Source organism: Lampetra planeri, chromosome 48 (assembly GCF_965212315.1).
Source record: "Lampetra planeri chromosome 48, kcLamPlan1.2.h2, whole genome shotgun sequence".
Classification (NCBI taxonomy): domain Eukaryota; kingdom Metazoa; phylum Chordata; class Hyperoartia; order Petromyzontiformes; family Petromyzontidae; genus Lampetra; species Lampetra planeri.
The window spans coordinates 3,664,377-3,688,653 of record NC_136154.1 but is presented as its reverse complement, the minus strand read 5'-3'; the positions used below and the strand labels follow the sequence as shown (position 1 = coordinate 3,688,653).

At 52.5% G+C, this 24,277-nt stretch overlaps 1 protein-coding gene across 1 annotated transcript in view; it reads left to right on the top strand.

The window, feature by feature from the left end:
• The window catches only part of LOC144733718 (von Willebrand factor A domain-containing protein 5A-like), a 76,858-nt gene that overhangs the window by 27,821 nt on the left and 24,760 nt on the right, over nt 1-24,277 (top strand). Inside the window, exons 3-6 of the mRNA XM_078615744.1 lie at nt 4,722-4,927; nt 6,446-6,663; nt 10,164-10,341; nt 14,483-14,591. Coding sequence (XP_078471870.1) covers nt 4,722-4,927; nt 6,446-6,663; nt 10,164-10,341; nt 14,483-14,591 — 711 coding nt within the window. The remainder of the gene's footprint in view (nt 1-4,721; nt 4,928-6,445; nt 6,664-10,163; nt 10,342-14,482; nt 14,592-24,277) is intronic.

Here is a 24,277-nt window from a genome sequence, read left to right as displayed (position 1 = left end):
CACCTCACCCACGCCCCCACCCTCGCTTTCCCCGATTTTACCACCGATTTTATTTTGGACACCGACGCCTGCAGCAGCGGGCTGGGCGCGGTGTTGTCACAGGTACAGGATGGGACGGAACGAGTCATCGCGTACGCCAGCCGGACCTTGAGTGGGGCCGAGCTTAACTATTGCGTGACCCGCCAGGAGTTGTACGCCGTGATTTTCGCATGTAAGCAGTTCCGGCCATATTTGTACGGCAGGAAATGTCGCGTACGCACTGACCATTATGCTCTGCAGTTCCTTCTTACATTCAAGGAGCCGCGGGGGCAGATGGCCCGGTGGTTGGCGCAGTTGCAGGAGTACAACCTGCAAATCGAGTATCGGGCTGGCCGGACGCATGCAAACGCGGACGCCTTGTCGAGGCGACCCACGGTGGACGCCGAGACAAGGGTGGAGGAGGCCTGCCCGTGCTTCACGGGGGGACGCTGCCGGCAGGCAACGGACCCCCGAGCGGCCGCGGCCACTGACCCCCCCCCAGCGAGAGAGAGTGCAGTGTGCGCCACAGAGGCCCTCACAGGTGGCACCGAGGATCCCGTCGACCGCACGGCAAGCGCGGGACCCGCGGCTCGGGACCCGATCGGACGGATCCAGGAGGACGTCGGCTGCGCCTTCCCGGGCCTGAACGACGTGCAGCTGAGACAGACCCAGCAGCGAGATCCCGATCTGGCGGCAGTGGAGGCGGCACTGCGGGAGGAAAAGAGCGCCCTACCAGGACCCTGGAGCGGTTTGTATGCCCGGTTGTGTGTGCAGAACGGAGTGGTACGGGAGTTAGGCCGGCCAGCCGGGGTGCATCTGTGTTCCTGCCCAGGTGCGACCCCAGCTGCTTCGGCTGGTGCATGACCACCCACTCGGGGGCCACGATGGGGAACGACGCACTCGAGAGACCCTGCGTCGCCAGTATCTCTGGCCCAAATTGGCACAAGACGTGGCGGCCTGGGTACAGGGCTGCCGCGCCTGTCAGCAGTGCGGGCCGAAACCGGCACGATACCAGGTACCCCTAAGGCCGTTCCGCGTCAGCCGCACGAATCAGCTGGTCGGGATTGACCTACAGGGGCCATTCCCGCGATCCCATCGAGGCAACCGATATATCCTAGTCGCAGTAGAGTATTTCACCCGCTACCCCGTGGCAGTGGCCATCCCTGATTAAACGGCCTTGGTGGTGGCCCGGGCATTCGTGGAACACTACGTACTTAAGCACGGTATCCCAGAACGAGTCCTCACCGACCAGGGTAGCGAGTTCGAGGCCGAGTTGTTCCAGGCACTGTGCCGAGAGTTCGGAATCCAGAAGGACCGAACCACAGCGTACCACCCCCAAGCGAACGGTATGGTGGAGCGCATGAATCAGACCCTAGCGGGGAAACTCAAACGTATGGCGGCCGCAAATCAACGGGATTGGGACGAACACCTCCCCTACGCCCTTTTCGCCTACGCCACCACCGTACACACGTCGACGGGACAAACCCCGTTTTTAATGATGTTCGGCCGTGAGTCTCGTTTACCCGCAGATCTGCTATTCGGCGTCCCTTCCCCCCAGCCGGAGGAGGGAAGCCACCCCGTGGAACACCTGTTGGAGACCCTGCGAGAAGCCCGAGGCCGAGCATACCCGCAAGGGGAAGCCGCGCATCGGCGGCAGGAACAGGGCACCCGACCCCGCATGGAACCCCCCTTATTCCTGACAGGCGCTAAGGTGTGGCTACACACCCCTCGCGTCGGGGCCGGGCAGGTGGGGAAACTGACGACCTACTGGCGGGGACCCTGGACCGTGGTGCGACAGATCTCCCCCTGGACGGTACTAATTTATGGCGGGGAGAGGGATCAAGAGACGGTGGTCAACGTCCGCCGCTTAAAACCGTGGAAAGCGGCCCCGGCGAGAGAGAACCCCGTCACTCGAAGGCCCCGTAATCCCGGAGTACCCGCACCCCTCGTGTTGGGGGGCCTCGCACCCAACATGGGCCCCGCCGGGCCCCCGAGACGCCCCGACCCCGCCAGGGGACGGCGCGGACGACGGCCCCTAAACCCCTCCGCTTGTGAGTTTGTACCCCAGCCCGCAGGTACCGAGGTACAGGGAGAGCCGCTGGAGTGGAGGAGGAGGCCGCCGCAGGAGCTGCAGAGGACGGAGCACCCACCCCGAGACCAGCCACGAGGGCTGGACGGACCCCCCGGACCCCGCAGCGATTCCTCGTGGGCGCGGCTCAAGCAAGGTGCTCCAGTCAACCCGGGACGGGGACCAGCACCTCGGGGGGCTATGTCATGCCGCCGCCACGAAGCCGTTCAGCAGGCGCCCCATCTAAGACCTCGCCACCACCAAGCGACGGAGCCGACCCCGCGTCCCCCTCACCTCACCTCGCACGAACACACCCGCACGCATTCCCCCCCCCCCCATAGAGCTCCGTGGGGAGGTCACCTGGCCGACCGGTTTTTATCCGAGAAGCCCTTATCGGGATTAAACTTTCACGGTTTCCGGCGACCAGGGAATTGGACGACCTCCCCCGACGCTACTTTGCACCGTGGCGCTGCGACCGGCCCTAAGGTTGCAAGGTCGCAGCGAGGGGCCACTCGGCCACCGCGGGGGAAACGCATCTCACACACCCCACACACGCAAGTATCGACGGGGCAGGCAGAGGGAATAAGCATTGTGATGGAGGAGCATCATCACGCAGGCACCATTGTTAGGGGAGTTAAAGGATAAGGCTGTTAGTATGAGTAATCGGGAGAGCGGGGTCACGGCGCACCTTTGTGACGGACGCCGCCGCATAAACTGCGATAATGGGGGGGGGGGGGCCTGCGTGAGAAAGGGATTGATTGGAATTTGCGCCGCGCAGGTTGAGCATTAATTAGCATATCAAAAGCGGATTGATTGGAATTTGCGCCGCGCAGGTTGAGCATTAAGTAGCATATCAAAAGCGCCCGGAACGGCGGTGCGCATGCGAGAGGGTCGCGAGCCTATTGTCCAGAGTCGCATTCCCTTTGAGGTAGGGAGGATAAATGGGGAGCGCAAAGGGGAAATCGCTCTCTTGCTCCGAGAAGCCAACGTCCAGGACTGCCCCAGCTCTGCCCTCCGGACGTCCGTGCGACGTGTCGAGGCAAGCAGCGAGGAAAACCCACGGAACGTCGAGTGCCTCAAACCGTGAGTAAGGAGGTAAAAGTGTTTCGTGAACGATAAATAGGGAATAGGTTCCGGGTTAGTAGAGTAGGCAGCCTCGTCGATTCATACTGACTCAACAACCAGTCCCACGTAGCAGACAATAAATCATTAATAGCTGATCGTGGCCTCGTGTGATCTCGTGTTATAAGTGTGAACGCGTGTGGTACTGTGTATGCGTAAACTCGCGGCGTGCGTAATCAGCGTACCCCAGGTGCGCGATCATAACGTGAGCGGCGAGCGCGGCGCAAGAGTGGGTATCGCGTGCAGAGCTGTGTGTGGGTGTGCGCGTACGTAATTAACCATGCCTACTACGCGGACCCGCGGTGGAGGGGAATCCTCGAGCGACGGCTCCCACCCCATGAGTGAGGAACTCAGCAGCGGTTCGCATAGCAGCGGGGGGGCGAGTGACGATGTTAGCCCGGCCGTTAGCCTTGTCGAGGGAGGGATCTCGGGGGCCAGCAACCCCCACACAACACACCAAGCCACCAGTCCTGATACAGCCTAGGGACACAGCATACTTCTAGCGTGCCTGACACTGGCTACGCTCTCGGGTCCTCCGGCTATGATTACCCTAGGGGAGGCTACATGACCCGACCCAGCCAAGGTGCGGGTCTAGACCTCTGGCTTCCTCGGACCTCGCCCTTACAAGGGCATCAGACCGGAAGTCCCAGAGTCCCACCACTGACCCGCACAGCGTCCCGGCCCCTACAAGGACAGCGGGGCGAGGGGGTCCAGGGTCCTAAGCTGGCTGGTCTTGGTTCTTCGGCTGTGACTGGTCCCGATCGTTTGGGGAGGTGCCCTTTTATGACCCTTGCCCATCGAGGGGTGGGGTTGCGTGGAATCCCAGAACCCCCGCAGCCCCCCCCCCTCCTTTGGGGGCACCGAGGGGCTTAGCTGTCTGGGATCCTGAGCCCCCAGCAGCCCCTCCCCTCTTGGGCTGGCACTGCAGCCCCTCCCCTGGCGGTACGAGGTACCGCCTGCAGATGAGCCACGTCTACCACTGCCGGTAAGTGCGGCCCATCTACGGCACTACACCAGTAACGAATTGGAATGCTCTCTTTACGTGACAAACCTTACTAATTGGCTGTGTCGGGTGGTGGCAGGTTTAACAACACATTTATATTTACGTGATTTAACCTAAAAAACTATATTATGGATGTTTTTGTTGTGTGTTCGTGTGTGAGGAGCAATGGGTCAGGCTCGCGGCTGAGTGGGCGTGGCTATGTCGTAGTGGGTGGGGCCAGTGACTAAGTGGGCATGAGTTGTTGCCAGAACCTCACATCAAATCACTTGACCTCACCTCACCCTAACTCACCTGAACTCACATAACATCACCTGACCTCACCTCATCTGACCTCACCATACCTCACCGTACTTCACCCGACCTCACCTGACCTCTCCTGACCTGACCTCCTCACCTGAACTCACCTGACCTTTCCTCACCTCACCCGACTTCACCTCACCTAACCAACTCACCTGACTCCTCCTCACCTCACCTGACCGCTCCTCACCTCACCTGACCTTTCCTCAACAGCGGTGCCACTGAAGGCCATATCGGTGGAGGTGAGCGTGCAGGGCTTCGTGGCCTCCGTGCGCGCCACGCTCAGCTACCTCAACGCTGAGGCTTTCCCCGTGGAGGCCTCCTTTCTCTTCCCGCTGGACGAAGATTCGGCGGTGCACGCATTCAGTGCCAGTCTCAACGGGCGCCACATCGATGCCATCATCAAGGAAAAGGAGAAGGTGGGTGGTGAATGGGTAGTGTAGCAGTTATCGCTACGCTGTGCTCCGAACCTGGCGACCCGGGTTCAATTCCCACTCACGGCCAACACCACTGACGATTATCTGAACCAGTCCTGGGCCTCTCCAAGGTCGACTCAGCCTCAAGTGAGTACCTGGTGTGATGTGTGAGCATCGCTGCTAAGGAGACAAAGGCGGCCGGGCGTGGTGTTGGCCACCCACCCCCTCGTGTGCCGTGCCGGCCATCATAGGTGCTCGCTAACATAAATTGCCCTACAAGTATGTTAAGGGTAGACAGAGGATCTTTGTCTTTGCCTTTGGGTGGGTGAATGGGTGGGTGGATGAGTGGGTGAGTGGGTAAGTGGTTGAATTAGGAAACGAGTGGGTGGATGACGGTGAGTAGGTGGGTGAGTGGTTGAATGAGTGAGTGGCTAAGTGAGTGGATGAACGAGTGGTTTTGAGCGAGCTGGTGATTCAGGTGATGAAGGAGTGGTTAAATGAGTGAACAGGTGGGTGAGTGGATGCGTGAGAAGCTGTGTTAGTGGGTGAGTGAGTGGATGAATTAGTGGTTGAATAAGTGAGTGTGTGAATGGGTGAATAGTTTTGGTAGTGGGCTAGTGAGTAGGTGTGTAAGTGAGTGCTTGAATGAGTGAGTGTGTGGGTGAGTGGTTGTGTTTGTGGGCTCGTGCGTGTGTGGTTGAATGAGTAAACGAGTGGGTTTGTGAGTGAGTGGTTAAATTAGTAAACACGTAAGTAGGTTGCTAGATAAACAAGTGAGTATGTGGGTAAATGGGTGGGTGAGTGAGTGGTTCAATGAGTGGCATAGTGGGCTAGTGAGTGCGTGAGTGGATGAATGAGTGGGTGAGTGGATGAATGAGTGAGTGGATGAATGAGTGGGTGAGTGGATCAATGATTGGGTGAGTGGATGAATGAGTGAGTAGGTGAGTGGTTGAATTAATGGAGGAGTGAGTTAGTGGATGAGCGAGTAAGTGGGTAGGTGACTGAATGGGCTAGTGAGTGGATGAGTTAGTGGGTGGGTGGGTTGGCTGGTGAGTGAGTGAGCGAGTGAGTGGGGGAGTGAATGAGTGAGTGGGTGGGTCGATGAGTTAATGGATGACCCGGTGAGTGAGTGAATGCCATCTAGTCCTCAGGCCAAGGAGTACGACAATGTGCTGTGCTCCAGCCACACGGCCTTCCTGCTCTCCGAAGAGTGGGAGGACGTAATCTAGTGCATGCTAGGTGGTTGATTGGGTGGGTGAGTGAGTGGGATGGTGGGTGAGTGAGTGGTTGAATGAGTAAACAAGTGAGTGAGTGCGTGGGTGAGTGGGCTATTGTGTGGGTGGGTGAGTGGATGAATACGTGAATGAGTGTGTGTGAGTGGGTGAGTTTGTGAGTGAGTGAGTGGGTAGGTGAGTGTGCTCGTGAATGCTTTAGTGAGTGGTTGAGTGAGTTAGTGGGTGGCTGAGTGAGTGGATGATTGAGTGCCACTGTGTCTCCCACGGGGTGCCATCGTGTCCCCAGGCCAAGGAGGAGTACGATGATGCAATGAGCTCAGGCCACACGGCCTTCCTGCTCTCCGAGGACCAGGGCGACGTGTTCCAGTGCATGCTGGGCAACCTGGGGGCAGGCGAGGGGGCGGAGCTGCGGGTGGAGTTTGTGAGCGAGTTGGCGGTGGAGCCGGACGGAGCGGTGAGATTCTGCCTACCCACGGTTCTCAACCCTCGCTACACGCCACCAGGTGAGATCACTTCTACACAGCGGTGATAACAATGTGGCCATTATGAACTCACCAACAGAGACCAGGCCGTGAGCCGTTGCTGGCTCAGTCTCCGACACGGCCTATTGTGAACCTGATGACAGTGATTAACACGATCACACGACCACCCCCCACCTACCCCCATAAACTGAGCGTGGCGAAATTCCAGTAAAATTCGGGCAGAAACCAGGCCCTTGAAGTTGCGACAGTGGCTACTGTAAAAGCCGTTTCCTTCAATTGCCCATTTTCCAGCCCTTTAGATCGCCAGTTTCCCATTGTTTAAGATGGAGTTCACCAAGTCCCCTCTGCCATATCTTTGGTGTCGGCATTCTCTTTATATCCAAAATAAAAAAATGTTGGAGGAGAAGTGAAGTAAAACATTTGGCAAGATGTTGCGTGGGAGCTTAAAAAAGTGAGTCGAGGCTTTTACAATGTACACGCCGACGGGCTAGCGTTTCAACTTCACCACGGAATAAACATTCTGGCTCGGTGTCCCGTGAAGTGTGCCAGAAAATTATCTGTGGTCAACGTACCATGGGCAGTGCTCCACTTGAGGCCACCCTGGCTTTTAGATGATGGGTGAGAACAGCTCCCAGTGAAAGGGTTACACAATTGCTTCAGGGCATCGAGTCCCTCCAAGCGTGGCCTTCGCGCGACCTCAGTACGGCCGCTCTGCGAGAAGAGAAAGTGGGTACTTTAATTGCCGACTCAACAGATATCTCTGGAGACACTCGACTACCAGGTGCTGACACGTCACCAACACCCAGGGCAGGCGTGCTCCCACTCCTTTTGAGCTGAGCCTTGCGCACCTTGTTCATAAGTTTTGTGGCGATTCTTATTTAATGCAGTCCCGTAATTACAGCCAGATCACCTACCCTGGTGAAATGCATCGACTTTGACGCTTCTCTATGGCTAAGCCCACAAGAGAGGGTTAGTCCCGTGTCATGATTCCCTAAAAGTGCTTCGAGAGCGATGTCTGATGCTGGCTGGGGGTTCATTCGTTCGGTTAGTGACGAAGAGAGCCTAGGACTGTAGGACACTTCTGTACAAATGGGGAATCTGCATTAGCGGGATACCTGTAATGGAAATATAGAAGAGCCGCTTGCTGCAGTTCAGCCCTCCCACCAGGTGACTTATAAAAAAGGATGCTGTGGAACACAAACAGGTGATGGGGCTGTGTACTGAAACCTTTGCACGGCTTGCAAGCGAAAGGTGGACAGTTGAATCCGTATGCACATTATACTGGGCTCCTTCAAAGTGAAGCCAGCGAGCTTTTGTTGAAGAAATTGTTAAGAAGGTTCCACAATGAGGGTGTAGAGCTGCCCATGACATAGGTCGGCCGTTGCCGAAACCTCTTCTGAAATCCAGAGGAGCAGTTCGTGCACCATTAACTGTGACTAGACACTGGGCAATGTTATAAAGCAAATCGATTCATTGTATGAAGTTAGCTACAAATCCAGAAGCTTTTCGAGGGCCCAGAAAATAACCATGGTCAATCATGTCAAAATATTTCTCTCAAACAAGGGAGAGTAATGTGAGATTAGAAAGTCCCAATGTTCAGACACAGTGATCAGATCTCAAATCCAATCGTGAATGGTCCTCCCTGGAACAGTGTATGCCAGGTCATTTCCAATAAGCTGAGCCAACACCCGTTTAAGCCTTGCAGACACAGCCTTCACGATAATGCACAACACTGAGACCGGACGCCAGATTTTTAGGAGGCTAAGATGACGTTTCGTTTTGTAAAATGGTGATCTTCACCATAATGTTTATTCTGTGGTGAAATTAAAACAGTAGTGTGTACATTGTAAAAGCCTCGACTCGCTCTCTAAGCTCCCATGCAACATCTTGCTGAATTTTAAACTTAATTTCTCCCTGACGATTTTTATTTTAAAAAAATAAGGGAATGTAGACAGCAAAGTTATGGCAGAGGGGCTTGTTGAACTCCGTCACAAACAATGGGAAACTGGCGATCTAAAGGGCCGGAAAATGTAAGCACGACTGTCCTCCAAGACTGCTAGTCTCCACTGCTTCCTCTAGAACAACTTCATCGTCTTCCTGCAGGGAGTGCCAAAATTTTGATACAATTCTCCTGTCAGTCTGTCCATCCCTGGGGATGTGTTCCTAGCCAGAGCAGTCACTGCCATGTCTTGGTCTCTCTGCTCGGCCTCTCCTTCAAGAAGCTGTCTCTCTTTTCTTCGCCCAAAGGAGGCAGGTCCTTCTGGATGTCCTCTTGGGCCTGTGCAGATATACACTCTGGGGGAGAAGAGATTATTATAATATTGAGCGCCTATTGAGGCTCTTTGATTATTGCTTGATACAACGACCCAATTATAATCAAACAGCTCCTCCATAGCCTTGTGCCTAAAATTCTGCTTCCCTAATGAGAAAAAAGTGTTGAGTGAGAGTCCGTATTAATGGTGTATTTAAACAAAGAGTATATAAAGGCCCCATTTGCCTTATCTTTCTGCAGTCCCTTTAGACACCCCATGGCTTCCAAATATTCCTGTGGTAGGCCAGGATTATCCCCAATTTTCTACTGTTGCTCTATACTCAGAAATGTCCTGGTCAATGCTTTGGGTACTTCCCCAGGCATATAACTGACACATTTTTTTGCACGTGTATCTTCCCTATATCCCAATATTGGGCTATATTATTAAAGAGACGTTTTTATTTCCCCATGGCTTCTCCTCCCAGAAAACATCGAAGAAATTGGTGAAGATATTCTTTGGGGTCTTTCAGTGAAGTCACATAGATAGGTTCAAAGAAAATAACAAAAAACTACGACGTTTCGATCGCAACACAAGCGGTCGTCATCAGGCGGAGAGAAAAAGGGGGTAAGCCTCGAAGGCTTAAAAGTGGTCGTAGCCCAAGTGTCAGAACGGAGTGGGCAGGGCACAAGATTCTAGGCCAGCAGTGGATAGAGCATCTATCATGTTTGCACAACCACAATACCTGCATTTGACCACAGGTATTGTGGTTAATGCAAACATGATCCCTTGTAAAAAGGTGTCAGTTTTTTTGGCAGATAAAAGGGTAAAAATCCTATTATCATGCCACTGCTTCTTCATGTTCTGCAGATGTAGATGCCACTGGTTTTTCACGTTTTGCAGATGTAGATGCTACCACCACTGCCATCTATTGCCCGGCAGTTGAACTTACAACTCAACGCAAAGAACTCACTGATGGGAGATAAACTCTCCGTAAAAAACGCGAAAATAACAAGAGTGGAAATAAAAACGTTGTAGAGGTGAAATCAGGAGCTCTGTGTTAACACGTCTCTCTCTTCCTCCAATCTTCCCTCCCCTCCCCATCTCCCCCCTCCCCATCTCCTCCCTCTCCTCCCAATCTCCTCCCTCCCCTCCCCATCTCCTCCCTCGCCTCCCCATCTCCTTCCTCCCCTGCCCATCTCCTCCACATCCCACCGCCATCTCCACTCTCCCTTCCATCTGCTCCATCTCCTCCCCATCTCCTCCCTCCATCATCATCATCAGCGGACTCCGCTCTTCCCTCCGTGCCGTTTGTGAGCTGCTCCCAGCCGCTGCCCTACTCAATGGACTTCCGTCTCCGTGTCGAGGCTCCCGGAGGCATAGCTGCCGTCACCTCGGCCTGCGACCTCGGGCCGGTCTCCTATTCGGGCCCCGACAACTCCGTGGCTCAGGCAAGGGTGGCTACGTGCCGGCAAGGAGATGTTAACTACCTCTCCTGGTGCACAGGAGGTCGTGGATTCCAATCCTTACCCTGACGAAATGTTAACTACCTCGCCTCAGTATGTGGGTCTCTGTGGGTCTCTATGGTTCTATATGATATCTGGGTCTCTGTGGGTCTCCATGGTTCTATATGAGTCTCTGGATCTCTTAGGAACTCTATGGTTCTATATGAGTATATGTGTCTCTGTGGGGCTCTGTGGTTCTATATGAGTCTCTGGGTCTCTCTGGGTCTTTGGATCTATACGAGTGGATGAGTCTCTGTGGTTCTCTGCGGTTCTATATGAGGCTCTGGGTCTCTGTGGGTCTCTATGGTTTGTCTATATGAGTATCTGGGTCTCTGTGGGTCTCTGGAAATGTATGAGTGTCTGAGTCTCTGTGCATTTCCATCTGACCTATAAATGTCATTCTTTGTCTGTCTGTCTGCGTACGCGCGCTTGCGGGGGATTTGGCTCTCGGATGGTGGTGCCAGCCGGCACGCCCTAAGCCCCGCGGTGGGAATAGGCTATTCCGTTTTCACGTTCATAAACTATAATGTCGTTTAATTAACGAATTACTGGCATTCTTATTTTAATTATTTACTTATTGCGCGACATCGACCGTACCAACTGACGACAATTGCCTGGGGGGGGGGGGGCGGACCCTGCCAAGTGATGCACGTTCGGTCGACCTCACGGGGGACATTTTATTTTATGCGTTTAACATGCAATAAATATACACATAACGCTGCGGATTTTTCTTCACAGGCTCATGTCCTCTTCGCCCCCCCCCCCCCCCCAAAAACGATGCATGCAGTTACTACTATAAAGTCCTGAGACATTAATATTATTTAAGTGCTTACATAGTATTATTATGGCTCGGGCAGGGGGATGGTGGGGAGGGGTGGTAGCGGCCCACCACGCAGCCTGGAAATGTCTCACCTCCTCCGGCTTGCCAATCTAGGCGAGGCCGCGGGCTCTGCACGGGACTAGGCGTCACCACGCCAATTTAAAGTACAATTTTATTGAATCTTTCGCTAACAATTCAGGTTTATTGTTTACTATTCTTAAACAAATACGTTTTCAAATAATACAAACATTATGTTTGTGTGCAGAGAACAACTCTGCTTCATTGCTTACTATTATCAAACTAATGCGTTGCCTAATATTACAATAATAATGTTTGTGTGTAGAAAACTACATTTTAATTCTTAGGTTGCTCAATATTTCCTGTTTTTGGTGCGTTTTTATGACGCTGCGACGGTGTACTGCCCGTCTGTGCTGTGGACTGCTGCCTGCTGATTCATTAACGTCAGTGCACTGCCACTCTATCTACACTGTTAATTTTGCTTTTGCCCATTATGAGTGTATGCCAGTCTATAATCTGTTGCCTGCTTTTTTACCTCACTAAGTGTACTGCCAGCCTTTCATGTCGACTGTATCCTGCTTTTTCAGCTGCTGCCTGTATTGCCAGCTTTTTATCTCCACTGCACCAATGTTTATGTCATTGCGTCGGCGTACTGGCAGTCTATAATCTATGCTGTAGCCTGCTTCTCAACTTACCTGTGCGTACTGCTGCTATTTTATGTACACTTATTTCTGATTATTTCTACTATGCATTTCTATTGTTTCTATTGCTCACGTCCCGCAATTTACTGATACGCACTACTGCGATGCTGATAGCTGTGCCATCATCGCGGATTGCTATTCACGTCCATGTGTGCGTGTGAGTCGATGTGTGTGTGTTTGAGTCCATATGTGTGTACGTGTAGGTCCATGCTTGTGTTTAAGTCCATGTGTGTGTCTGGCTTTTTCGAACGGACAACGCCAGATGTGTGTGTGTACGTCGAAGTGTTTGTGTGTGTGTGTCAGTCCAAGTGTGTGCATGGCTCCATGTCAGTGTGTAAGTCAATGTGCGTTTGTGTGTCTATGTGTGTCAGTCAATGTGTGTGTGTACGTCCATGTGTTAGTGTGTGTCAGTCCACATGTGTGTATAAGTCCATACATGTGTACGTGTCACTCGATGTGTGTGTGTAAGTCAATGCGTGTGTGTGACTTGATATGTGTGTGTAATATTCTCAGGTTTTTTCGGTAAAGTCACGTAGGTAAAACATTAAAAGTAATGAAAGTAAAATAAAACAAAACAAAAATAAAAATAAAATTCACGACGTTTCGGAGGCAACACAAGTCTCCGTCATCAGGTGGGACCGTCACAGCCAGATTAGCTGCATCAAGTGAAGCAATGATTCAAGATGTAATCCCTTATAAGCAAGTTGAAGGGGGGGAGGAGAGGGGGGGGGGAGTTCATCAGAATGTGGTAGCCAATGAATGGAACGTATCGGGAGGGAGGGGGGTGGGAGGGGGAGGGAGCCAACAAAACATTTGGCGACGGCTTGGGCGCGGCTGCTGTGCACGCTAACACAATGGGCAGAGAGGGGGGAGGGGAGGTCTGATACACATGATAGAACAAAGGAACGAAAATGCCCATGTTTATACCAATGCAGGCTGAAAAATGAAGAGAGTACTGTTAAACATAACTGGGGATGTTAACACTCGGTGAAGTAAATTAAAATAGTGCCTGTCAGATAAGATGGTCCAAAAAGTGTAATTAAGTCTTTTTTGCGTGGTTAATAACATCTTTCCAGTGATTACTGAGTTTGTACCCATCATCACGGTTGAAATTATGTCTGTGTTTGTATATTTGTATGGCTTCGTGTACAAACCTTTGATGGTAGCCAGGAGGCTTGCAGAGAACCTTGGTCTCGGAAAAGACAATTTCATGAGAGCCCGCCGAGTTGTAGCAATGATCGGCAACGGCCGAAGAATCAGTTCTGCCGTGTGTCGTTACTCACCCGGGATGGGCCGGAACGCCGCCAGCGCGTTGTCGTCCAGCGCTGTCGCCCTTGGCCATTCCCCTCTTTTGGAACTCTCTCGCGGGTTCCAGGAGCTTGCAGTTCGATCTCCTCCTTGACCCTTGGCCCAGTTACGCCCCCCTTTTGGTCGCCTGCAAATGTGTAATTCTGTAACGCACCCATACCCGTAGTTATCCCCAATGGCCACCAGATGGCATACTGTCACTACACTACTATAGAGTTAGTAAATACTACTGTAGAGTCAGGAGATACTGTTAGAGAATCAGTAGTTATTACTATTGTCGGTATGTACTACTACGGTCAGTACATATTACTACAGTCAGTATATACGACTATAGCTGCAGTAGATACAGCTATAGTGAGTAGATACTATTATAGTCAATATATACTACTGTAGAGTCAGTAGATACTACTATAGAGTCAGTAGCTACTACTATAGAGTCAGTAGATACTACTACAGTAAGTAGATACTACTAAAGTCAGTAGATAATACTTAAGAGTTATTAGATACTACAATAGTCAGTAGCTACTAATTTAGAGTCAGTAGCTACTAGTATAGTCAGTAGATACTACTATAGTCAGTAGATACTAATATAGAATCAGTAGATACGACTAATTATATTGTACGTATGGTGTGTAGGTGTACATGCCTGCACAATAAATACAAATTTGGGTGGGGGCGGGGAGGTAAAAAAATATTTGGGTGGCGAGGCAAAAAAAATCTGGGGCATGGGAGTCGACAACGTATGTAAACCTTATAGATACACTTTTTACCCCCACTTTCTATAACTTTTAGATTCAGGACTTCTGAAAGGCTCTCATAATTGTGTTGATGGACAAATGGAATGCTGGGCTTTCATAATAGCTTAGTATTTGTGTATGTAAACGTTATATATTTTAACGAGTAGTCAAGTTTTGAAATATATATTTTTCACCCGGACAAAGCCAGGGACTTCCTGTAAGTGGTTCTATATGAGTCTCTGGGCCTTTGTGGGTGTCCATGGTTATCTGTATTGCATCAGATAGTTCTGGATGATTGTGCTGGGGTTGTGTCGGGTTGCGTTTTTTTTATTGATCTATGTGGTGGCCATGAGCGGTGATGGCCTCACTTCTTCCTCTACCTCCCCTCCACTCCCTCCCTCCCACCCACCCACCTCCCTCACTCTCCCTCCCATCATCACCATCACTCACCCTCCCCTCGCCTTCACATTGCCGCTCCACCACCACCCCCACCATGTGCCCAGGTGTCTCTGGGGGAAGGGTTCAATATGGACCGTGACGTGGAGCTGTTTGTCCACCCCGTCCAGAAGCACCACCCCTTCGCACTGCTGGAGGCAGGCGACACCACCAAGGGTACGGAGACACATGGACACACACACAGATGCACATTAAAACACACAGTCACACATACACAGACAGTAACACACACAGAAACGCACAGACGCACACAGACACAAAGGCAAACATCTTCCGTGGAGCCTGAACAGACTGTAGGGGCAAATGCTGTTTGCACAGAACTATAAAGGCCGGCACGGCACACGAGGGGATGGGTCGCCAACACCACCCCCGGCCGCTTTTGTCTCCCCAATGGCGATGTTTTCACTTCGCACGAAGTACTCAATTGAGGCTGAGTCGACCTAGGTGAGGCACAGGACCGGTTCAGATAATCGTCACTGGTGTTGGCCATGAGTGGAAATCGAAATCGGGACGCCGGGTTCGTAGTGCAGCGTGCTAACCACTACACCTCCACTCCTCACCCAGATGCATACATACACACAGACACACACACAGACAGAGACACAGACACACAAAGAGAGACACAGACACACAGATACACACAGAGAGACACACACAGACAAAGATAGATTCACACACATACAAGAAAAACCTCATTTGCCACTAAGTGAAGGTGACGTCATCACAACGCTTGTGCCAGGCTATGTGAACCTTGAGGCCATGTGAAGTGTCAAACGCCTGCTGGCACGGGGCTGACCCAGGTGCCACAGGTCGACTGACTGAGACGACTGGCTGATGCAACACCTGTGCCCCCTACTGTGCCAAATTGCTGTGCTTTAGCCACCCGGTGCTCCGCTCGTTGTTGTGAGCGTCGCTCCTCCGCCCTCTGTTGTTGTTTGAGGGCGACTGCCTCCACCTGCCCAGTAGCGTCCTTCACAAGCCTCCTCCACAGAGGCCGATTTTGACACCGCTGGTACCAGTCATCGGCAAGTCCACTCAGCTCCACATCCTATTGTACCACATCACTCCATCTCTTCTCTAGCCTGTGCCGTGCCCGTTTAGCTCCCTCTATCCGGAAGAACAAAAGCTGTTTAGGCATGTGGTGACTGGGCATGCGGGCTACATGACCCAGCCAACGCAGCCTTGCCGGCCGAAGGAGTTCACCGATGGGACTTTGCCCAGATCTTTCAAGGATTTGTGAGCTCACACAATCCAGCCTGGTTAAACTCAGGATGGATCATAGGAAGGCCAGCCTAAATGTTTATAATTGGCGAAGATGCTCCATTAGGGGGGTCTACGTTTCGCTAGCGTAGAGAAGGGAGGGAATGACCGTGGCCGAGAAGACTTGAAGCTTCATACTGGTTGCGTTACGCAACCGGTGAAAAGATAATGCTGCTGGACTGATTCTGAGTGAGACCTCTGGTGTCAAACCACAGCCGGTCATGAGCACACTGCCCAGGTATAGGACATTCTCCACTCTCTCCACAACTGCCCCATCACCGATTTGCAGTTGTGGGGGTGGAGTGTCCGATGGTACAAAAAACCCAGGCAGGTGCTTAATTTTGGTGGGGCTCATGGTAAGGCCCCACATCTTAGCGGCACGCTCCGGTTTCAGTAGCAGCGCCTCCAACTCCTCTTTTGAGTGAGTGGCAATTACCAAATCATCAGCATACATAACGTGGTTGACCAATAGGGAGCCAACCCTTGACCACACCTGGGCATCGATCAGCTTCTCATTGTATCTCTACCAGATGGACATTCCTCTGGTACAGCCATAAAAGGCTTCATGAAATACGTGGTTGAAAAATATGTTAAATAATGTGGGAGCCAGAGGACATCCCTGTCGCATTCCAAGGTGAACATGGAATGGCTCCGACTCCCGGCCATGTAGTATTACCCGGGCCCGCTCTGATCATGAAGGTCCTTAACGATCGTAAGCAGAGGGTCAGGGACTCCGAAAGCACGAAGAACAAACCAGAGCCCAGGTCCACTGATGGTATCATAGGCCTTGACCAGGTCAATAAAGCAGAGATGTAGATTTTGTGGGAATTCCCTACACATCTGCTGCAGCAAACAGACAGAAAATATGGCATCTGTGCAGGACCGCCCCTTCCTGAAACCAAATTGGGGCTCCGCAAGCTTCTCCTCAGCGTGCCTGGCAAGGTGTTGTTGAATAATCCTTGCCAGGACCTTTCCTGGCACACCTATAAGTGAGATGCCCATGTAGTTGTTACATTCTGTGCGGTCCCCCTTCTTAAAGAGGGGGACCACAAGGGCATCCTTCCAATCCTGCGGAACCCATTCAGTGTTGTAGACTGTTGTTATGATATCACGTAGGGCAGTTTCTGCACATTCGCCACCCCCCTCAGAATTTCACTTGGCAGATCATCTCTGCCCGGTGCCTTTCCTGGTCTCAAACTCTGGATCGCCGTTAGTACTTCCTCAATAGATGGAATTTCAGCCAGCCATTTACAGGGGGTAAATTCTTCCTCTAATATTAGAGGCACCGCAGCCTCGGTAGGGTCTTCCCCACTTTGTTTTACGATGTTTCCCATGTCAAGGGATTTCCCCTCTTCCAGGACTTCACAGAAATGCTCAGCAAATCGGCAAACCTGTTCCTGGGGGTCGGAGATTGGATCACCGTTTTTCCGCCTAATGATGGTAATAGGTGTGGCGCTACAGGTTACTTTTTTGATGCAGTTAAAAAGGGATTTGTAATCGTGGGCCATTGAGGCAGACTCCATCTCCTCAGCAACCCGCGACCACCACCCATCCTTGCAGCGCCTCACGGCTCTCGGAACATCCGAGCGAAGGCTGCGGTAAGCCTCCTCATTCTCTGACGTGGGATGCTGTAGAGGATTAGAGTGGGTCTGTCGCTTTTTCTCAGCCATCCTGAACACCTTCTCTGTCAGCCAGGGTCTCTGAGGAGGTCTGGACTGCGTACCCAAAGCAGCCATTGCAGCTGCCTGAGTCACAGTCCTAAACCTCGCCCATTTACCCTCGACAGTGGGGGACGATGCCAACCCAAGCCGCAAGCGATGATGCAATTCTCGCTTGCAACTTTCATCAGCGAGCTGAGACTACGCCACCTTAGGTTTGAATGGGGTCCTGGGTGTACACCCACGACCGGAGTGGAAGAATGACAGGCGCATCTCCACGGTAAGTCTTGGTGTCAAGGACATGAGCCCGCATCCGCTGTTCCGTCACTATGTAGTCCAGCAGATGTTTTTGCTTGGACCCAGCATTCATCCATGATGTTGTGTGGATGTGCCGATGCCGGAACAGCGTGTTGGTAATTACAAGCCCATGGGCTGCACAAAAATCTAGCAATCTGCTACCATTGTTATTGAGCTGATCTGGCCCATGCCTTCCAATCACTCCAGACCAAGTTGCAGAATCATGACCAACTCGCACACAGATGCACACACATACACAGACACACACACACACAGAGACACACACAGAGATGCACACGCAGATACACACACACAGAAACACACAGACACACATAGAGACACAAACACACAGACATACGCAGAGACACGGACACAGAGACACACAGACACACACAGAGACGCACACAGACACAGAGACACACACAGACACACACACAGAAACACAACAACTGCTATTCGCAACTAAGTGGCGGTGACGTAACCACGGCAATTGTGCCAGGCTATATGTACGTTAAGGCCACATGAAATGTCGGTCAATCAGCCACCTAGTCACCCAGTGATTCATTCACCTGCCCAGTAACTCACCCACCCAATCGCTCATTCACACAGTAACGTAGTTGGGTTGACTGATGATACAGCAATGACTTTTGGTCACTCCCTGACCTGTCACTCTCCTTGTCACTCACACACTCGCTCACTAACTCACCCACTCAGTCACTCACCTACCTTGTCACTCACTCACCCACCCAGTCACTAATTTATTCACTCACTCACTCACCCACCCACCTATCCCTCATCTAGTAATTTTACTCACCCAGTTACTCACTCACCCATACACTCACTCACTTACCCAGTCACTCACCCAGTTACTAATCTCACTGCAGGTCACCTCATATCCCCTCCCACTATCGTTGCTGTCACTAAGCCCTCACAACAACCCACGACCTCCTGCGTATCAGGCAAGGTAGTTAACATCTCACCACGGGGAGAGAGAGACACGCAAACTACAAATATGCAACAGGCATCGTCAGGGTTGGTAGCGAACCGACAAACTCCTGTATATCAGCCAAGGTAGTTGACATCTTATCAGGATCGAACCAACAGCCTCCTGTGCACCAGGCAAGGTAGTTTCCATCTCATCAGGGTCAAGATCGAACCCACAATCTCCTGCGTACCAGGCGAGGTAGTTAACGTCTCGCCTGGGCCAGTATCGAACCCATGACCTCCGACACCAAATTAAATGAATTAAAGAGAAAGAAGCGTGCAATACATCTATAAATAACGAGTTTCTGCCACAAGGAGACGGACCTGCTCAGTCCACCATAACCAGCTCTCCATTGTCCAGTACGAAGCAAACGGCATCCTATGCCACCCACTGCTCCAGGAAGGCACCGGCATCGCTGGTGAGCTGGGTGTGGCGGAACTCTATCCACACCCTGGCAGAAAGCAGAGCCCCGAAGATGCCAAGGGTGTGCGGTGAGCATCCACCGTCTACCGCCGCATTCCTTGGCCTGTGGATCGCCAGCTCACGTAGCTCATTGGGGCGTTCACGAGGCCGTCCGCCCTCATGTCTCCAGTTTTGTCAAAGTCGAGTACCATGGGGGAGAGGTGCAGACTGAACTTCAGCAGGATGTTTCACAGGAGTTTGGAGAGCGAATCCAGAGCCTTACACTGGGTGAACCTCGCGAGCAAGGCATTGGTGGTTTATGGTGCCAGGCTTTATCTGAAGTCCCCGTGGCACTTGTAGGATGGATTGGAGTAGAAGCTCCTCAACACAAGTTTATCGTGGCCCTCACAGTCCGGGGTGGGGGGGTCTCTCTCCAGGCATGGCCCATGTGAGTCCCCAGCACGTCTTGGTGGTGGAACTGCACTATGAATGTGCAGCTTTTTTTTCCACTCGACCTTATCAAAGTGGACCTCCTGAAGGTCCTCCGGGCAGCACGAGCGGTGCTTCACATCCGATGAAGTCGGACGCCGGCTCTCCGATATGACAGAGAAGTGCAGTCGGGGTGGCCCGGCGAGGGCCAATGCTCCCCTCAAGCCGTTCAGTATTCGGGTCAGGTGCTATTCCGAGCGCATTCCTGCCCATGTGGGAACTTCAGCCGGTGTGGGCCCCTGGGTCCTGTGGGCCCAGCTGCACCGTGTCAGGCTGCACCGTGTCAGGTTGCACTGTGTTGCCAGCCCTAGTGAGGTGCGTGGTAGCCAAGGCGCTCCAGCATGGAAGAGGGACACTGTGGGGGGGGGGGGGGGGTGGGCAGCTCCAAGTGCGGATTCAACACCCCTGGCTGGTGGGCAAAGTCAGCTGCTGTCAGTCGTAGGCTGAGCCTCCTTCTTGTGAAGCAGCTCCAGGCGTACTGGAAGATCCAGTACAGTGGGACCAGGGGACCCAGTGGGAGGCTCCTAAGGTCCATGCAGATCAGCTGCTTGCTGCACGCAAGGCCTCCCAGCTGCTAAAGAAAGACGGTAGCTGTGGTACTCCAAACAGGAAGGTGGTCTGCATACAGGGACTGCTGTGCGGCTTGCAGGCGGAAGGTGTCCACTTGGCTCCTCACACTCCGCATCACCCCCTGACATCCTCTTTCCAGCGGCAAAATTAGGACCCCAGCAGCCACGTGGTGTCTCCTGTCTGACCACAAGAAGTTCAGGATCTTCTTCTGCAGTGCAGCTACGCGGCGGCCGGAGGGCGTAGGGAAAAGAGGCGGTGCCACATTACGGATGTCACGAGCTGGTTCACCACCAAGATTTCCCCCCCTGAAGCTGAGCAACTTGGAATTGAGCTGCCAGGCCCGCAGCCTCTCCCGCACCTTGCACTCCAGCTCTTTCCAGCTCCATTGCAAGGGATTCTCTCCAGGGCCCAGGAATAATCTGAGGTGGCGCAAGGATACGGTGCTCCAGGTGATGCTCTTGTCTTGCTATGGATATTGGGTTGAGTCCCACTTTCCAACCAGCAACCCACAGCAACTTGCCCCAGTTCATTGTTTTGCAGAGGAGGCCCTGCAGTAGATGTCTTGGCATGCATGGAGGAGGGGAATGTCGCCCGGTGAGCCCACGGTGAAGAATAAGTCATCAGCGTATGCCGTGAGCACCACCCTGATGCTTGGCTCTCTAAGGACCAGGCCACTCAGCTTCTGCCCGAGAAGGCATGGCTCTACAACGAGGGTGAACAGTTTCCTTGACATGGGACACCCACCTGTCGAAACACCCCTTCTGAAGCTGACGGGGTCAGTGAGGGTACCATTGACCTTGATCGGGCACTGGGCTTCGGCATAAAGTAGGTGGACCAATAAAACATTAAAAGTAATGAAAGTAAAATAAAACAAAACAAAAATAAAAATAAAATTCACGACGTTTCGGAGGCAACACAAGTCTCCGTCATCAGGTGGGACCGTCACAGCCAGATTAGCTGCATCAAGTGAAGCAATGATTCAAGATGTTTCACTTGATGCAGCTAATCTGGCTGTGACGGTCCCACCTGATGACGGAGACTTGTGTTGCCTCCGAAACGTCGTGAATTTTATTTTTATTTTTGTTTTGTTTTATTTTACTTTCATTACTTTTAATGTTTTACCTACGTGACTTTACCGAAAAAAAAACCTGAGAATATGAATCATTGCAGTCACGAAAGCTTCAAATCTAGAATAGGTGGACCAAACCAATTAATCCAGCCCTGAACCGAAAAGTCCTGGGGTTTACCAATAGATACCCATTGTCAACATTGTCGAATGCCTTTTCCTTGTCAAGAGAGAGGAGCATGAGTGGGAGCCCCATCCTCTCGGAGAGGGCAATGAGGTCCCTGATGAGGAAGACGCCATCGTTAATTGTTCGCCCCGGGACCGTGTATGCCTGGTCGCTCTCCACCACCTGTGCCAACACTATCTTTAATTTTGAGGACAGCACTTTGGCCAGGATTTCATAATTCGTACATAGCACTGACACCAGTCGACAGTTCTTCAGGTTCCTCAGGTCGTCCTTCTTAGGGAGCAGGGCAATCAACTCCCTTCGCCATGACTGAGGAATGGCTGCTGTGGCCACCGCCTCTTCAAGCACTGCTCCATAGTCCTCGTGTAGCATTAGTCGCAGAATTCTCTGGTGTACCCGGCGATGTCCGGACATGTATTTTTGCAAGAAACTTCACTGCTGCATCCAGGTCGCTCGCCATGAAACCTTGCTCCAGCAGCTTGTTCGCTTCCTCCCCAATGGTGGGTAGGTCCCTCCAGATCTCGTCGTGGGCAGGTGCAGATGTTTCCTCAGGAGAGAAGAGGTCGCTTTTGAAATTACTTTTTTCATCCTTTGTTTAAAGGGTGTCTTCGTTGTTGAAGAGGCACGCCATAGTCTTCTGCCTGTCCTTTTGCTTCGCCAAGGCATAGAAGAGAGATGAACCAGAGTCGAGGTCGAGGTATTGCTTGACCCTAGAATGCACAAATGCTCCCTGGTTATCTCCGCTTGGAGCCCCTTGAGACAATTCTTCATTTCCACGTACTCCTGTAGGAGGGCCGAGGGCTGTCTCCCTCATTCAGCCACCTCTGGAGGTCAAGGACCTGAGCCTCCATGTCAGTCACGTCGCTGTTTTTATGGCACATGCTGCCCCCGGTGTAAGTCTGACAGAGCTTTTTATTCGGACCTTACCCACATCCCACCACTGGGCCAGGCTGTCAAAAAAGTCCTTCTGCTGTCGCCATTGCTCCCAGAACTCACCAAAGAGCTTGGTGAACGTGTTGCCCTCTAGCAGGGCATCGTTGATATGCCAGTAGGCCGCACTGCTGGGTGTTCCCTGCCGCTTGAGGCCCAATAGGATCAGGCTGTGATCCGTTAGTCGTGCAGCTTTGATGTCAGAATGGAGGACGCTTGACATGAGACTTCTGGAGACATGAAAGCGGTCAATTTTGGACTGGGGTGACTGATGGTCCCGTATCCAAGTGAAAGTCAAACAATGCTGCCCAGGGTTGTGGAGCCGCGACACGTTCACCAGATCAGAGGCACCCAGAATGTGACGTAGCTCCTCCAAGAACCCAGTGTTGCAGTGCTCCTTCCCTTTGCAGTCGAGGGCATCCAGCATGCCGTTGAAGTCACCTACCACGACTACCACACTCGTCGCCTGGCACACCACTGAGGTGGTTCCACAGAAGCTGCAGAAACCTGGGTCTCTCGCTGTCAGTGGTTGGAGCATACACATTGACGAGGTGGATGGTGGTGTCGCCGACCTGCCCCGTGATGTCAAGGACCCTCCCCTTTACCACTTCTTCCTGGTTCACAATATCGGGCGTTAAGTTCAGTGAGAACACGGTTGCAATTCACGAGGAGTTGCTGCTGGGTGAAAGACGAGTCCCTCTTTTCACTCCCTACTCCATGCGCCCTCATTGACCGTGGTGAGATGGGTCTCCTGCACAAACAGCAGAGAGACCTTGTGCTGCCTAACAAGGGACGCAGCACAACATATCCTCATCGCCCTTGTGCCCCCATTAATACTGAGGGAGGCAATGCACGTCATTGTGAGCGAGTAGCCGGTGTTATTCCAATCAGTTAATTACTGAGGAAATTCCTCGCTTTGGGCCTCTCTGTGTCTCGCGACTTCTTCCCAACCTGTTGAAGTTCCACGATCGAGCGTCTGAGAGAGGCCTATATGGCATCAGTTGCACCATCTCAACATAACCTCCATAACCTGGTTCAGTATTCTGTGGATTTCTTCCAAAAAACCTCCACAAGTCTTCCTGACAAGAAGATGGATTCCATGCAAAGACAACCACATCGAGACTTAGGCTGGTCTCACTGCCCCCCACACGGAGGTCATCACGTGAGTCCCGCTTCTGGCTTCCAGGCCCTGCGTGTGAGGACCCAGGAGTCGAGTCCACGGCTGGCTCTGTAGGCTCACCCACTGGGGCAGTGGCAGGGGGAACGCCACCGCTCGCATCCTCAGCATCAGCAGCAGCAGCATGGCTCTTTGTGAGGCTTATGGCACATCCTGGCAGAGGGAGGAGCACCCGACCCTCCCTCCTCGGCCACTTCGTCGGCCCCAGTAGCGCCGTCGCCCCCACGTCTTGAGAGGAGGAAGCGGCCTCTGCAGACGGGTGTCTTCATCCTCTACCCCTTCTTCCACCTGGGGTGGTGAGTGCTCAGGGGGCATTTGGGGGGTAGCAACTCCACAGGGCCACCACCCATATCCCAAAAGTTCTCCTCAAGCATTGTTTCCTGCCTCTTCCTTTCCAGCATTCCGATGGTGAAAGTATCTGGCGCAGTGGATAGCTCCCGCGCACCACTGAGACCGTCCAGCTCCACCTCGCCTGACGCCGGTAACTCCATGTTTTTAGAGATCCTGATCCGGAGGCCGGAGTGACAGAGGTATATTCCGTGATTCCTCTTCAGACATCCGGGTGTTGCATAATGTCCCATTGGAACATCTGCTGTCACAGCAGGAGTTTTGCTGGGACCTGGCATCTCATCTGGTGTAGTCGGAGCTGCAGGAGTCTGTTCCACCTGCTGAGTGACCACTGCTCTCTCTTGCCGGACGGTCCTTGTCGGAGTTGACGGTCGACTCATTGTGCACTCTCTCCTGCAGTGCTCCTTATCCTTGCAAAGATGGCTCCTGATGGTGGCCTCTGCACAAAATGTGTCGTGGGGCGTCCCCACGTG